General features: G+C 37.1%; 1 protein-coding gene across 5 annotated transcripts in view; it reads right to left on the reverse strand.

Annotated features, from left to right (window-relative positions):
- The window catches only part of LOC126263699 (E3 ubiquitin-protein ligase Nedd-4), a 200,034-nt gene that overhangs the window by 45,305 nt on the left and 137,202 nt on the right, over positions 1-17,527 (reverse strand). For all 5 annotated transcript variants that reach the window (XM_049960835.1, XM_049960833.1, XM_049960831.1 and 2 more), the window contains one exon: positions 15,868-16,162. In XM_049960835.1, coding sequence (XP_049816792.1) covers positions 15,868-16,162 — 295 coding nt within the window. The remainder of the gene's footprint in view (positions 1-15,867; positions 16,163-17,527) is intronic.

The following is a 17,527-nucleotide window of genomic DNA, read 5'->3' on the forward strand; positions in this document are numbered from 1 at the left end:
GATCTGTTGATTTTGTTCCAAAAGTTATTTTCCTGCAGAAAAAAAACTTAACCTTCATGGATGTATAAACCACACACAACAAATTTGATGTGCATAATTGGATTATTGGTAACTTCTTCCAACTGAATTGTGAAATTACCATTAGTTATGAAGTTTTTAACCAACTGGTCATTAATGCCATAAGCCATATCAACTGGCAAAGGCACACTTGGCAGCTGATTCCCTGTCAGAATAGACACCTTGTACAGACCAGCTGGTACAATACAGACTTTCACTATATCTGTACTTCATTTAAAAATTTGTCCATGCTGCCAGAGGAACGTAAATCAGAGAAGACAAACGACAATTAAAAATGATCTGCATTCAACAAAAGTAACTTCAAACTGATTGTTACTGAACAGAAATAAATAATTTACCTATTATAATTTGACTGCCATCTACCGAGCTGTCATCATAACAACAATTACTGCTGTCCAAGATGGCCGCGAGCGTAGAAGTGTGTGAATCTAACTTGAGAAATAGTTATAGTTATGCTGTTAAAAAGGGAGTTTGTAAGAATTGTAACACTGAAATAACAATGCTAAAAGAACGAATTGCTAGCTTACAATTCATAGTCAGTTCCTGAAGAAGCGATATTGACTCACTCAAGAAAGAAAATCGGGATCTGCGATCGAAGCCAACACTAAGTGAAGTGATGCAAGACAAAAGTAATATATCGTCCGAGTGGGTAAAAGTGTTGTACAAAAATAGTGTTCCAACTACAAAAAGAACAACAAAGTCTGCCAAAACTGTCACATTTTCGGAAAAAAACAAATATCATGTTTTGCAAACAAGTGACTGTGATAACGACTCTCCAAATGATCGTGAACTTGAAAAAGTCAGTGAACTGAAAATGAATAGCGTTTTTTCAAATAATGTCAACAACAAACACAGATCATCAGGGAAAAAGAGTAATGTACTATTACTAACAGACAGTCATGGCAGGAATCTATCCAGCATGCTCCATGAGAAAAATCGCGACATAGCAGTGACTAGTGATGTAAAAATGTTGTAGACATTAACTCTCAGACGAAATTAATGCAAGAAAATGACTTTATCGTCTGTATAATGGGTTCAAACGATGTGGCAAAAAATGAAGCAGAGGTTTGCATGAAAACGCTACAGAATTTTTTACAAGCTAATAAATGCAGAAACACAGTAGTTGCCACACTTCCTCATAGGCATGATCTGATTTATAGTTCATGTGTAAACAAAGAAATTCGGAAAACAAACATTAAAATAAGGAAACTGTGTCCTCAATACGCTAAGTGCGATGTATTGGATATAAGCAAGCTACATCGAAATCTGCACACGAAGCATGGAATGCATTTGAACTATGAAGGGAACAGATTTGTTTGTGAACGTGTTAGCGAAATAATTAAAGAAAGACTTGTAAGGGATAGAACAATTTATCAGCTTCCTGAACATCCTTCCAACAGCGAGGTAAACAAAATAAACAAGAAAGAAGAACGAAAATACAACACTGCTGACGTTCCTAATTTAAACTAGAGGTATGTGATGCTGTAAATATGATTTCCAATTACCAAATCGTGAATACGCCCGAACTAAAAATTTATCACCATAATGTGCAATCCCTGCGTAATAAGATCGATGAAATTAACATTCTATTAACACATGTACTTAATGATATCTCAGTGTTATGCATTTTTGAGCACTGGCTTAACCCAGAATTAATCCAGAATACAAAAATAAACAAATTTGTCTTGGCTGCTTACTACTGCAGGAAAAACAGCAAGAAGGGTGGGGTAGCAATTTACACAAAGGATAATGTAGATTTTATTACACTACCTGACTTAACTAGGGCAAACGTCGAAAAGGATTATGAAATTGCAGCTATAAAAATTACTCAGTTCAACCTGGTTATTGCTACAGTTTACCGATCACCATCCGGGAATTTTGAACTTTTCTTAAACAAAATGGAGTCATTGCTAAATAAAGTAAATAAAATGGATTGTGAATTGATAATCTGTGGTGACTTCAATATTGACTTCCTCATGAATAGTAGAAATAGGGAGACAATTTTGAACCTTGCAACGTCCTACAATTTAAAGGCTGAAGTAAAAGCAGCTACCCGAGTATCAGAAACTTGCCAAACAGCTCTTGATCAGTTTCTAGTCAAGAAGAGTTTACACAACACCTCACTAAAAATTTTCAATGCAGGTTTTAGTGATCATCTTGCTCAAATATTAAGCATAAAAGTACAAGGCAGTATTATTAACAACATGTCTTTCAGAACGGAATATCGAAGTTATAATCAGCATAATGTGAACTACTTCAACAACTTATTACAGAAAGAAAAATGGCTAGGATGTACAAAATGAACGATATGAATGAAAAATTCAACACTTTCATTGATACATTAACCCATTTCTTTGAACTTGCATTCCCACTGAAAACATTAACCATACGGGGACACTCTAGAACAAACAGCTGGATCACAAAGGGAATAAGGATTTCATGCCAGAAGAAAAGACTACTTCATGAAATATGTAACTAAAAAAATTCCTTACCTTTAGTACGCGCAAACTATAAAAAATACTCCAAAATATTAAGAAAAGTAATAAAAGCAGCAAAAATAATGCATAATGATGAAATCATTTATAATTCATCAAATAAATCAAAGGCTATGTGGAGTGTTATAAAAAAAGAATGTGGAGAATACAGATAACCTTGCAAAAAATATAACATTATCACATAAAAATAAACAAGTAACAAACCCCTTAGAAGTAGCCAACATGTTTAACAACTTTTTCACAGGTGTTGCTGAAAATATGTTACAATCAACCTTTAAGAGCACCCAGGCAAAAGAATATAAAATAAGTGTATGTAGAGGATCAATGTACATCAGTTCTGTTTCACAAGATAAAGTATCTAAAGCAATAAAAGGACTAAAAAATTCCAAATCAGCAGGTATTGATGGTATACCTGCAACAATGTAAAAGAAGAGCGCATCAAACCTAATTGAAGTACTCACACATTTATGCGACTGCTCACTTCAGGCAGGCACTTTCCCTGATGTGTTGAAAGCATCAAAAGTTATTCCTGTATATAAAAAAGGGGATAAAGACAATGTAAACAACTACAGACCCATCACAGTTTCCTCCTGCATCTCTAAAGTACTGGAAAAAGTTATGTATGAGAAACTTATGAAATTTATAAATAAAAACAGCATCCTATGTAATGAACAACATGGATTCAGAAATAAGAGATCAATGACAACTGCTGTCTATGAGTGCATCAATTCCATCCTAAACCTGATGGACAAAAAACAGGAAACAATAGGAGTCTTTACTGACTTGACAAAAGCTTTTGACATGGTGGACCATAAAATTCTGCTATCAAAGCTAGAAAGATATGGTATTCGAGGTCTGTCCAACAAGTGGATCAGTTCCTTCCTGACTGATCGTATGCAGGCAATGTGCGTCAAGCATATTAAATATTGAACTAAAAACTGTATCTAATCACTTATCCGACTATAAACAAATAAAATGTGGTGTACCCCAAGGATCAGTATTGGGACCCCTTCTGTTTCTTCTGTACATAAATGATCTAAGCTTAAATATTGATGCACACAAAACAATCATATTTGCAGATGACACCACGATTTTACTAAAAGGAGACGACGACGAACAGTTACAGCAGACAGTAAACACAGTCACGAAACAACTTAGCAGCTGGGCACACAGTAATCAGCTTGTAATAAACAGTAAGAAAACCGTTGCTCTAAAATTCCACAATGTTCCTAACAGGGACATGTTTATCCCATCAGTCTCTATCAATGACGAACCAGTTGGTAACAATACTGAAACAAAATTCTTAGGACTTTGGCTGCAGAGTAACATCAGATGGAATAAGCATATTGAATATCTCAATGCAGAACTGAGCAAAACATGTTACCTTCTTTGTTCATCAAAATGATGCTGTAGTGAAAAAACAGTATTGAATGCATATCATGCGTACTTTCATTCTCGTCTTAGATATGGAGTCACTTTCTGGGGAAATGCTAAAACAGCTAATAGCACTTTTAAACTACAAAAAAGGGCCATTAGAATTTTGTTTGGGTGCAAGCCTAGAGACTCTTGTAAACCCCTGTTTAAGAAATCTGGTATTCCTCCATTACCGTGTGTATACATTATGGAAACCCTTTTGTTCTTTAAATTAAATGTAATAGGCAAGGACCGGAGACTGCAAAAAAACTGTGATATACATGAGCACTTTACCAGACAAAACAGAAACTTACATATGACTCAAATCAGCACAGCACTGTGCCAAAAAGGTACTTTTCACATGGGAGTTAAACTTTATAACAAACTTCCTGAAAACATAAAAGCTATCACTGAGATCAATACATTTGGAAAATCTCTAAAGTAATATTTACAGCATCACTGCTTTTACTCCATTGAAGAATATTTAAATTTATGAAATGTGTTATATAAATACTTATGTGTAAAGTGTATTATTGTAAGCTTAAATATGTATTCCTTGAAATGACTTTCAGCCTGTCTATTTATAACTTTACTTGTCCAATGTCACATGCATAAGCTGCTATGTAGACAACAGGACCAATAAAATACAATCTACAATCTACAAGCCCTTAAAGATATCACTACTAGCGCAAACATTGTTCCTTTACTCAGAAAGCCAATAAACCAAACTATTACTTTTATAAAACAATGGCAATGTTCCTACAGTAGGTCCACAACACCCCTGGGAGCTGTGATGCATAGTTTGAAAAACCCTGGTCTATGAACCTAAATGAAAGGCTGTTCGGCGTGCCATATGAATTTCATTTCTTTCTATTTATGAAGCACCTTTAGAGGCTAGTAACATACGTTTGTAATAAATTTATTACATAATGTTTACAAATATTTTACTATATTATATTTTTGTGTTATTATGCTATTGCTAGGTAAGAAACAACTTTTGAAGTGCAAGTTTCATAAAATAGATTACTATTTGGTTCTACTAATGATTTTGTGATATTATTTCATATGTAACATCCTGCTTTTTTAATTAATTACTGCTGTGTACATAGGAATGTCTTATTTCTGACTTTTTTTTACCCTTTTCACTCTCACACTCTACTTTCAGTACGTTTTGGTTGTGTGTGTTTACTGTATACAGAGTTACCAGGTGTCACTGTGTGTTATCAGTTGTCTTTTGTTTTTGTTGTTGTACCTGTATGTGGTGTGATATTCATTTGTTATGTGGGTGAATGTGTTATTCTGTGTAGTGGGACCTGCTCTAAGAAAACTTGAGACTTTCCAGTGAACAGAATCCTAAATAATAGATTTTCTTAAACTTGTTTGTGGTTGAGACATTGAGTATGTTACTGGTTATATTCTACAGATTTTTTTTTTTTTTTTTTTTTTTTTGTGGCCAACATGATCAGTGAGTTGTTATTTATACTGAGTTGGTCATTTATTACTTTCTTGTTTGTTCTTTGCAAGGGTTCTTTGTACCTGATAGTTTTTGTGTAATGGTAGAAGTTTTCTATTGGAATTATTCATTCTGATAATTTTCATACTCTGTTAAGTGTTAGTGGGTTCAGATCCATACTTTACTTTCTTTACTAGATGTTCAGCAAAAATAGTATGGCTACTTTCATACTTTCAACTTCTTATATGTTCTTCGTATCTAGTTTAGAAATTTCTGCCTGTTATCCCCAGACACAATGGTTTTCAATCTCGACATTCTAGCTGGCACCATGTGACGTGGAACATGATATGAAGATTATCAGAATGAACAATTACGACACAACACTACTAATATAACAGGAAAAAATTCACATACAAAGAGCCCTTACAATGAATGAGTGGGGAGGCTTGCGTGCCTCAGCGATACAGATAGCCGTACCGTAGGTACAACCACAACGGAGGGGTATCTGTTGAGAGGCCAGACAAACGTGTGGTTCCTGAAGAGGGGCAGCAGCCTTTTCAGTAGTTGCAAGGGCAACAGTCTGGATGATTGACTGATCTGGCCTTGTAACAATAACCAAAACGGCCTTGCTGTGCTGGTACTGCGAACGGCTGAAAGCAAGGGGAAACTACGGCCGTAATTTTTCCCGAGGGCATGCAGCTTTACTGTATGATTAAATGATGATGGCGTCCTCTTGGGTAAAATATTCCGGAGGTAAAATAGTCCCCCATTCGGATCTCCGGGCGGGGACTACTCAAGAGGATGTCGTTATCAGGAGAAAGAAAACTGGCGTTCTACGGATCGGAGCGTGGAATGTCAGGTCCCTTAATCGGGCAGGTAGGTTAGAAAATTTGAAAAGGGAAATGGATAGGTTAAAGTTAGATATAGTGGGAATTAGTGAAGTTCGGTGGCGGGAGGAACAAGACTTCTGGTCAGGTGACTACAGGGTTATAAACACAAAGTCAAATAGGGGTAATGCAGGAGTAGGTTTAATAATGAATAGGAAAATAGCAACGCGGGTAAGCTACTACAAACAGCTTAGTGAACGCATTATTGTGGCCAAGATAGATACGATGCCCACACCTACTACAGTGGTACAAGTTTATATGCCAACTAGCTCTGCAGATGATGAAGACATTGAAGAAATGTATGATGAAATAAAAGAAATTATTCAGATAGTGAAGGGAGACGAAAATTTAATAGTCATGGGTGACTGGAATTCGAGTGTAGGAAAAGGGAGAGAAGGAAACGTAGTAGGTGAATATGGATTGGGGCTAAGAAATGAAAGAGGAAGCCGCCTGGTAGAATTTTGCACAGAGCACAACTTAATCATAGCTAACACTTGGTTTAAGAATCATGATAGAAGGTTGTATACATGGAAGAACCCTGGAGATACTAAAAGGTATCAGATAGATTATATAATGGTAAGACAGAGATTTAGGAACCAGGTTTTAAATTGTAAGACATTTCCAGGGGCAGATGTGGACTCTGACCACAATCTATTGGTTATGACCTGTAGATTAAAACTGAAGAAACTGCAAAAAGGTGGGAATTTAAGGAGATGGGACCTGGATAAACTGAAAGAACCAGAGGTTGTACAGAGTTTCAGGGAGAGCATAAGGGAACAATTGACAGGAATGGGGGAAAGAAATACAGTAGAAGAAGAATGGGTAGCTCTGAGGGATGAAGTAGTGAAGGCAGCAGAGGATAAAGTAGGTAAAAAGACGAGGGCTAGTAGAAATCCTTGGGTAACAGAAGAAATATTGAGTTTAATTGATGAAAGGAGAAAATATAAAAATGCAGTAAATGAAGCAGGCAAAAAGGAATACAAACGTCTCAAAAATGAGATTGACAGGAAGTGCAAAATGGCTAAGCAGGGATGGCTAGAGGACAAATGTAAGGATGTAGAGGCTTATCTCACTAGGGGTAAGATAGATACTGCCTACAGGAAAATTAAAGAGACCTTTGGAGAGAAGAGAACCACTTGTATGAATATCAAGAGCTCAGATGGCAACCCAGTTCTAAGCAAAGAAGGGAAGGCAGAAAGGTGGAAGGAGTATATAGAGGGTCTATACAAGGGCGATGTACTTGAGGACAATATTATGGAAATGGAAGAGGATGTAGATGAAGATCAAATGGGAGATACTATACTGCGTGAAGAGTTTGACAGAGCACTGAAAGACCTGAGTCGAAACAAGGCCCCCGGAGTAGACAACATTCCATTGGAACTACTGACGGCCTTGGGAGAGCCAGTCCTGACAAAACTCTACCATCTGGTGAGCAAGATGTATGAAACAGGCGAAATACCCTCAGACTTCAAGAAGAATATAATAATTCCAATCCCAAAGAAAGCAGGTGTTGACAGATGTGAGAATTACCGAACAATCAGTTTAATAAGCCACAGCTGCAAAATACTAACACGAATTCTTTACAGACGAATGGAAAAACTGGTAGAAGCCGACCTCGGGGAAGATCAGTTTGGATTCCGTAGAAATACTGGAACACGTGAGGCAATACTGACCTTACGACTTATCTTAGAAGAAAGATTAAGGAAAGGCAAACCTACGTTTCTAGCATTTGTAGACTTAGAGAAAGCTTTTGACAATGTTGACTGGAATACTCTCTTTCAAATTCTAAAGGTGGCAGGGGTAAAATACAGGGAGCGAAAGGCTATTTACAATTTGTACAGAAACCAGATGGCAGTTATAAGAGTCGAGGGACACGAAAGGGAAGCAGTGGTTGGGAAGGGAGTAAGACAGGGTTGTAGCCTCTCCCCGATGTTATTCAATCTGTATATTGAGCAAGCAGTGAAGGAAACAAAAGAAAAATTCGGAGTAGGTATTAAAATCCATGGAGAAGAAATAAAAACTTTGAGGTTCGCCGATGACATTGTAATTCTGTCAGAGACAGCAAAGGACTTGGAAGAGCAGTTGAACGGAATGGATGGTGTCTTGAAGGGAGGATATAAGATGAACATCAACGAAAGCAAAACGAGGATAATGGAATGTAGTCGAAGTAAGTCGGGTGATGTTGAGGGTATTAGATTAGGAAATGAGACACTTAAAGTAGTAAAGGAGTTTTGCTATTTGGGGAGCAAAATAACCGATGATGGTCGAAGTAGAGAGGATATAAAATGTAGACTGGCAATGGCAAGGAAAGCGTTTCTGAAGAAGAGAAATTTGTTAACATCGAGTATAGATTTAAGTGTCAGGAAGTCTTTTCTGAAAGTATTTGTATGGAGTGTAGCCATGTATGGAAGTGAAACATGGACGATAAATAGTTTGGACAAGAAGAGAATAGAAGCTTTCGAAATGTGGTGCTACAGAAGAATGCTGAAGATTAGATGGGTAGATCACATAACTAATGAGGAGGTACTGAATCGGATTGGGGAGAAGAGGAGTTTGTGGCACAACTTGACCAGAAGAAGGGATCGGTTGGTAGGACATGTTTTGAGGCATCAAGGGATCACCAATTTAGTATTGGAGGGCAGCGTGGAGGGTAAAAATCGTAGGGGGAGACCAAGAGATGCATACACTAAGCAGATTCAGAAGGATGTAGGTTGCAGTAGGTACTGGGAGATGAAGAAGCTTGCACAGGATAGAGTAGCATGGAGAGCTGCATCAAACCAGTCTCAGGACTGAAGACCACAACAACAACAACATATATAACAAATCAATGCAAGTAACAACTCGTTGACCGCATTAGCTACAAAAAAATGTGAAATAAGAACAACACAGAATTCTAAGCAAATCTTATTAATATCAAACTGCATACAGATACAACACCACCAACAAAGGACAACCAAAAACAGACAGTGACAGTTCGAAACACTTTATACAGTAGGAACACACACAACCAACACACAGTGAAAGTAAAATGATCAAGTGAAATGTGCTTGAAAATGCTGAAAATTGGACATCCTGTTGTATACAGGACAACTAAGTACAACTCCAGATAACACATGTGAAATAAAAAGATAACAAAATTCTAAGCAGAATCTTATTAAAGTACACCTAGCCTATGTACTTGTCACTCCTCCAACCCTCCCTCCTACCCACATTCCTAGCTGGCAAACCAGCTGCCTCCCTCTGAGTTCCAAGCCACTAGCCATCCACCATCAATCCCTCTCCCTGCCTCCCTCTCACTCTACCCATTCTATCAGGCATTACCCCCACCACAACTGGGAGCACCTGCCGAAATGCAGCACTGGCACTTTTCATCCAGTAACTGCATGTAGATACGTAGGTGTTTTGTTTGGGGGAGGAGGTGTGGAAGGGGTTTACTCTAGCTAGAAAACTCATCACTCTGAAAGCTGGCATGTTTTCTTTCTTCTGTACATGCCTACTGATGCCTTGCTGCTTCTGCTTTCCAGTGAATGGTTGTGTTCTAAAAGTTGTTTCTTACTTAACAATAAGATAATAACAAATACTCTGTCATATTGTAAAGTATTACAAAACATTATATAACACAATAGGCTACATTCCTATGTTAAAAATATGGTTCGGATTGTTGATATTCTGACTGATTATAATATTTAAATAGCATTTACAGTCAATATAGTCAAAAATATCTGTTATTTTTATGTCATTAAAGCTTAAAAACTATTAAATATAAAAATCTTTTCTCATGATCTAAAATGCTCTGCTACTGGCTGATGCTCTGGTGACATCACAGACTAGAGTAAGATGAAGCTACACCTATGTTATAGTAGCGTTAGCCAGAGTTATGAGGTTTTTACGTACTCTTACTGCAAACAGTTTAACTATTTAGTGATGGAAAACACAATTACAACTTAAGTACCAATAAAAGGAATTTTGTGACTGCTGATAGTGGAAGCTTTGTGAAAGTTTATGCATTTAAGCTCCACCCAATTACAGCAGTGATATGTGCCCAATGGATGTTCTTTTCCCTGCTATCTGCAACATAACTAAAATCACTCTAAACTCGGGAACTGTAGAACTTTTGCAACTGGGGTCCCTACATTATAACTAGATAGTAAATTATAAATCATGAGCTATGATCCAGAGCACAAATTCATCATCATCTTCGTTTCCCCTCCCATCCTCTTCACATGACCAAACCATTTTACATTTTAATCTATTCTTTTCAATTTTCTCAGTCAACTTGTCCACTCCAATATCCTTCCTAACATCTTCATTTTTCACTCTATCTCTCCTTGTCTTCCCTACCATACTTCTCAGAAACTTCATTTCACTGGAGCACAAAGCACAAATCATTCTTGGTAAAACTTAAGTGTTTATTTCCTACAAGATATTCAGCAGAGATACTGCCTCTGTCAGACATTCTGTGGCACAATGACAGTGCATTTGATTGCAGTATAAGAGGTCACATGTTTGAATTAGGGAAGGGTCAAATGTTTTTAAAAGTTTTACATGAAATATGAAAACAGCATTAGTAAGTACTGATTGTAGCAGATGTTTCGATTGTGGGATGTATTATACATAGCTTCACATCAGTCTTCATCCCAGAAATGGACAAGAGATGATAAATGCATTTACTTTGCGAACAAACAATTCAAGTTTTTGGAAAGATATAACCGTATGTCCATAGTAGAATGACGTTTAGGACAATGAGGTTAAACAGACACATAAATTGTGTAAAACATTCAGGTGACACGAAGGTAATGGCTGTGTTGTTTGTAAGTGTTAACTAACATTAGGTGTCTGAAGCAGACTTATTTCATCCTTATGTAAGATGATGAAACTGCAAAACTTTTAACAATAGGGATCCTATGTAGGCAGTACGAAGATAAAAAAGTTTCTCTTATGATAAAATGTGTGTGGTCACATTAACTATAAAATATCTTTTTGAATATGACTTGTGTGAGCAGCAACTGCAAATGTCAGCACATGTAAACAGCAAGGGAAAAACAATAATATTCCGTTTCTGATCGGTGTGGTGAAATTTTGTAATTTTGATTTGGTTTTCATATAAAAGGACTGTCGAGTTGTTTAACAAATATGTTCAAATGTCTTTTCGGGTTAAGATTTGAACTAGTGATCTATGAACATCATCATACAAAATTCGACGGTTTAGCGCTCTAACAACTGAGGTCCAAATAATTAAGGTGGTGTTAGGTAAAATGGCAATATTTTCACTATGAGTTTAATTTCATTAAATGACACTGTTCTTCATTGTAATAATGGGATGGCGAGCATATCTCGGAGATAATATTTTAACTTCACAGTGCAACAGATTTTTAACCAGGTTAGTGAACTTGTGCATTGATGTGGTGGCAACTGCCCATTTTATGCATCTTCTCATACTCTGGAACATTAAAAAACAACTTTTCAGGAGTTTTTATAGATGTGTTTCTACAGTATGGCACGACACACCACTTGTAACCCATTTTCTGTAAATTAAATTCCTAAACAAGGCATCATTGTGAATTAGCCTTGTGACAGTAGGAGCAGCAAGCTAGCTAGTGATGTACAGGAATCACATGGCTCAAATGGAGTATTTTAGTGAGCATTCAAATTATCTGAATGTCATTTCTGTTTTTATAAAAGAATATTGAAATCCAAAGGGGTGAAAAGCATATTAGGAGTAGAAAATGACAGAATTGATCATTTAAGATAACTGCCAGAAAACAGTAAAATACACTATTATTATATACATAAAAACTTGTATTAAAGACCACTGAAGATGCTTCACACATAAAAAGAAGTGAAATGTGTAATGCACAAATCAGCCATTTAGTTGCACAGACAGACCACATCCCAAAGAGCATACGGACACAATTTATTGGACGTAATATCTTCAAAATTTATAATTAATTGCACTTTTTTCTAACCCTCTATGAATTGCACATCCTACTCACAATGGGTTCTTGGTGATTAACGCAGTCATTCCCTCACTAAAACACCTCGTTCACCACGTCACTACCACCAGTGGTTTTGAAAGTAAGGACTATTGAGTTTTACCATTTGTGTGAATTTTTATTGGTTGTAGTGGAATTGTTGCCTGCCCATCTGCCTCTGAGTAAACAGATATTCTCACTGTTTTCTCTCGGAACAGACATTTGTGGGGCATGAAGAGCAGCATGACATAGGTGCCAATTGCCAGGATTTTCAATTTAAGAAAAAGATTAAATGTGACCCGTTTGCTTTGGGAGAAAACAAACCATTCCCTGTCCTTACTTATGTGAATTTTTATCCACAAAATAGATGAAATTCAACTGTTGTTTATATAAATATGATAGTTTTTTATTTGTATTATTTAGTGCATGTACCAAGTCAGACAAAAATTAGAGTGTGTTCCCCATAAAAAAGAACAACAAGGATTGGTGGAAAAAAGTGCTAATCCACAACAGTGCATTTTGTGTTACTGCACATTTTATGTTTGGTTGAATTGAAAGACAAGAACATAAATGATGATGTTGTTGTTGCAGCTCTCCATGCTACTCTATCCTGTGCAAGCTCCATCATCTCCCAGTACCTACTGCAACCTACATCCTTCTGAATCTGTTTAGTGTATTCATCTCTTGGTCTCCCTCTACGATTTTTACCCTCCACGCTGCCCTCCAACGCTAAATTTGTGATCCCTTCATGCCTCAGGACATGTCCTACCAACCGATCCCTTCTTCTAGTCAAGTTGTGCCACAAACTTCTCTTCTCCCCAATCCTATTCAATACCACCTCATTAGTTAAGTGATCTACCCACCTAATCTTCAACATTCTTCTGTAGTACCACATTTTGAAAGCTTCTATTCTCTTCTTGTCTAAACTATTTATCGTCCATGTTTCACTTCCATACATGGCTACACTCCATACAAATACTTTCGGAAATGACTTCCTGACATTTAAATCTATACTCGATGTTAACAAATTTCTCTCCTTCAGAAACGCTTTCCTTCCCACATTTTATATCCTCTCTACTTCGAACATCATCAGTTATTTTGCTCCCCAAATAGCAAAATTCCTTTACTACTTTAAGTGTCTCATTTCCTAATCTAATTCCCTCAGCATCACCCGACTTAATTTGACTACATTCCATTATCCTCGTTTTGCTTTTGTTGATGTTCATCTTATATCCTCCTTTCAAGACACTGTCCATTCCGTTCAACTGCTCTTCCAAGTCCTTTGCTGTCTCTGACAGAATTACAATGTCATCGGCAAACCTCAAAGTTTTTATTTCTTCTCCATGGATTTTAATACCTACTCTGAATTTTTCTTTTGTTTCCTTCACTGCTTGCTCAATATACAAATTGAATAACATCGGGGAGAGGCTACAACCCTGTCTTACTCCCTTCCCAACCACTGCTTCCCTTTTGTGCCCCTCGACTCTTATAACTGCCATCTGGTTTCTGCACAAGTTGTAAATAGCCTTTCGCTCCCTGTTTTTTACCCCTGCCACCTTCAGAATTCGAAAGAGAGTATTCCAGTCAACATTGTCAAAAGCTTTCTCTAAATCTACAAATGCTAGAAATGTAGGTTCGCCTTTCCTTAATCTAGCTTTTAAGATAAGTCGTAGGGTCAATATTGCCTCACGTGTTCCTGTATTTCTACAGAATCCAAACTGATCTTCTCCGAAGTCGGCTTCTATTAGTTTTTCCATTCATCTGTAAATAATTCGCGTTAGTATTTTGCAGCTGTGACTTATTAAACTGATAGTTCGGTACTTTTCACATCTGTCAACACCTGCTTTCTTTGGGATTGGAATTATTACATTCTTCTTGAAGTCTGAGGGTATTTCGCCTGTCTCATACATCTTGCTCACCAGATGGTAGAGTTTTGTCAGGACTGGCTCTCATTGTAGCTAGAACTTTCTAGTGGTACATATGGAACTACCTGTTACTACCATGTGATGCATTCAAAGATGCGACAGATAAAGTGATCACACTAATCTCAACTAAACTGAGGGTTAGACAATGGGACATCCAGGTTGGAATATCAGGAATATTATGAAAACAACATATTGCTACTCACCACAAAGATGACATGTTGAGTTGTGGACAGGCACAGCAGAAAGATGATTACACACTCAGCTTTCAGCCAAAGCCTTATTCAGAAAAGAAAACACACATTCACACAAGCAAGCACATCTCACAAAAACTTGACTTATCTCTGACCCCTCTGGTCAGAATGCAGCTGTCACATTAAATGAAAGCAGCAATCAAAGCAACAACTGCATTCTAGCCAGAGACAGCAGTCATGTGCATGAGGTGTGTTGTTTATGTGAAACACTGTTTCTTTTCTTTTCTAAAGAAGGCTTTTGCCGAAATCTGAATGTGTTCCAGTCTTTTTATTGTGCCTGTCTGCAACTCAATGTGTCATCTGTACAATGAGAAGCAATCTATCCTTTTCATAATATTGTTAAATTGAGGGTTAGAACTTTCTTCTCCTGACCACTTCAGTTATTTGTTGTTCAATATTAGCATGTGACTACTTATGATACTGACTGTATCACTAAACCCTAGTTAAGTTTCATCATTAATTCAGTAGCACTGAAAGGACGGTTTACTTTAGACATGTTTTCGTCCCGTGCAATCTCGTGGAGAATTACTTGCGGAAATGTTTTGACCATTAGAATTAGTGAACACAGACAATGGGTCCTATTCTGATAGCAACCATGAGACTGAGCACAAAGTTTGCAGTGTTAGTTCCATTTCTTTTCTACCTAGAGCAGTCAGAACACAAGACATATCTGTAAGAAACTGTTCATCCACTCCTGTCAAGTTTGTAAGTTTTGATGAACTTTGTCACTGTTGAAGGTTGAAAAATCATCACACAGTAAATATATCACAAAAATAGGTCCTTAAACACGTGAAGATCCAGATTGGAATATCAACAATATTCTGAGGATAGACTGCTACTCTTGCCATAAATGTGAGAATGCTGAGTTGCAGACAGCCACAATTAAAAGACTGTTACATATAAGCTTTCCACCAAATCCTTCTTCAGAAAAGAGAAATGCACACATTCACAAAACCAAGCACATCTCATACATATATAGCCACTACTACCTCTGGCCATAGTGGCTGGAAGTAGTGGCCAGATTTATGCAAGTTGCACTTGCTTTTGTGTGTGTGTGTGTGTGTGTGTGTGTGTGTATCTCTCATTATTCTGAGGAAAGCTTTGATTGAATGCTTTACGTAATAGTCTTTTCATCATGCCTGTTTGCAACTAAATGTATTACCTTTATGGGGAGTAGCAATCTATGTTTTCATGATACTCTCAGACAGATCCTTAGTAACGCAAGCAGTTGTGTTTCCTTTTTGTCAACCTCTGCCCGAAGAAATAATTTTAATCCTAGTTCTCAACAGTTTAATTCTCAGGCTAAGACCAAATGAATAGTCCACAAAACAAGACAAAGTGGTATCAAACAAAAATTAAATTACTGCCAAGTAAAAAGAAATTTTATACTAACTGTGATCTATGAAAAATATCCGGCCGTCAGTATGAACACGCTCTTCCCACCCCTCTGGCAGAGGGCCGAGCTCATCCTCTGGTTTTCTGACTGGTGGAGCTGTCTGATTAGGCATAGGACTCGCTCTACCTGTTCTTGGATCAACCCACGTTGTAGAGCGTTCATTGTGGTCAATGAAAAACACACGACCATTGGGTGCCACCTGCATAGACCAGCCTACAGGTAAGCCTTCTGCATTAATTGTATTTGTTTGATTTGCACTAGTCACAGACACACGCTGTTCAGACGGTGATGACTGTAATGGAAAAAAAAACAAAGAAATCTGGTGTTACAAGTAAATTGAGAGTAATGTGTGCACTATGGTCAGTTAAGCACATAATATACTTACAAAAAATTAAATTAATTCTTATATCACAAGTGACAACTTTTTACCCATGCACAAACATAACAATAGGCCTATTCAATGCTAAGTAATTTCATATGAATATTCACAAATAATATGCCTCTTGTCAAATATAAATATGCATTAATGGCTTGCGAATTCAACAAGACTCATCTCACCTTACCTCAAGAAAAAAAAATCTATTATTAAGCCGACTGTACAGTAATGATGATAAAAAAAACAACAACAACAAAAACAAACAGAAATTACATCCAAGATGGAGAGTTTTAATTTTACAATCATGGGCAGCTGTTGAAATTCGATACGCCACACTGTTATTGACAGATTGGACGTATCAAGGTATTTTATCTGTGTACTATAAGAACACGGAAGATTAAATTTTACTCAACAAAGGTGACATCAGAAACATTAAGTGACATGGAGGGATAGAAAGGAAGAAGGATGAGGGTTTAACATCCCATCAACATCGAGGTCATTAAAGATGGGGCACATGCTCAGATTCTTTCAAGGATGATGAAGGAGATCAGACATGCTCTTTCAAATGAACCATCCCAGCATTTGCCTGGAGCAATTCAGGAAAATCACATGTGGATTTTGAACCGTTATCCTCCTCACAGCAAGTCCAGTGTGCTAACTACTGTACCAGTTCGCTCGGTTTGGAGGGATAGAGAGGACTAAGAAACATGAAACTGATATTGTAAATTTCAAAAAAGGCTTTAGAAGTGTGCGCATATTAATTACCACCTCTTAACCCTTTCACTGCTACAGACATGCTCCCTGCATTCCGTGCGGTGTTCCTGCTGGTATAAAATATTTATCATTGAATCTTTGGTAAAATATTAGGTGAAAAAATTTGATTTTTACCCATCTTACAGTCCGATATCTTCACTCAACAAAGAACTGAATTTCTCTCTGTTATAAGTCATAGGTTTTAAATTGTAAGACGTTTCCAGGGGCAGATGTGGACTCTGACCACAATCTATTGGTTATGAACTGTAGGTTAAAACTGAAGAAACTGCAAAAAGGTGGGAATTTAAAAGATGGGACCTGGATAAACTGAAAGAACCAGAGGTTGTACAGAGTTTCAAGGAGAGCATAAGGGAACAATTGACAGGAATGGGGGAAAGAAATACAGTAGAAGAAGAATGGGTAGCTTTGAGAGATGAAGTAGTGAATGCAGCAGAGGATAAAGTAGGTAAAAAGACGAGGGCTAGTGGAAATGCTTGGGTAACAGAAGAAATGTTGAACTTAATTGAT

This window comes from Schistocerca nitens, chromosome 6, assembly GCF_023898315.1.
Source record: "Schistocerca nitens isolate TAMUIC-IGC-003100 chromosome 6, iqSchNite1.1, whole genome shotgun sequence".
NCBI lineage: Eukaryota > Metazoa > Arthropoda > Insecta > Orthoptera > Acrididae > Schistocerca > Schistocerca nitens.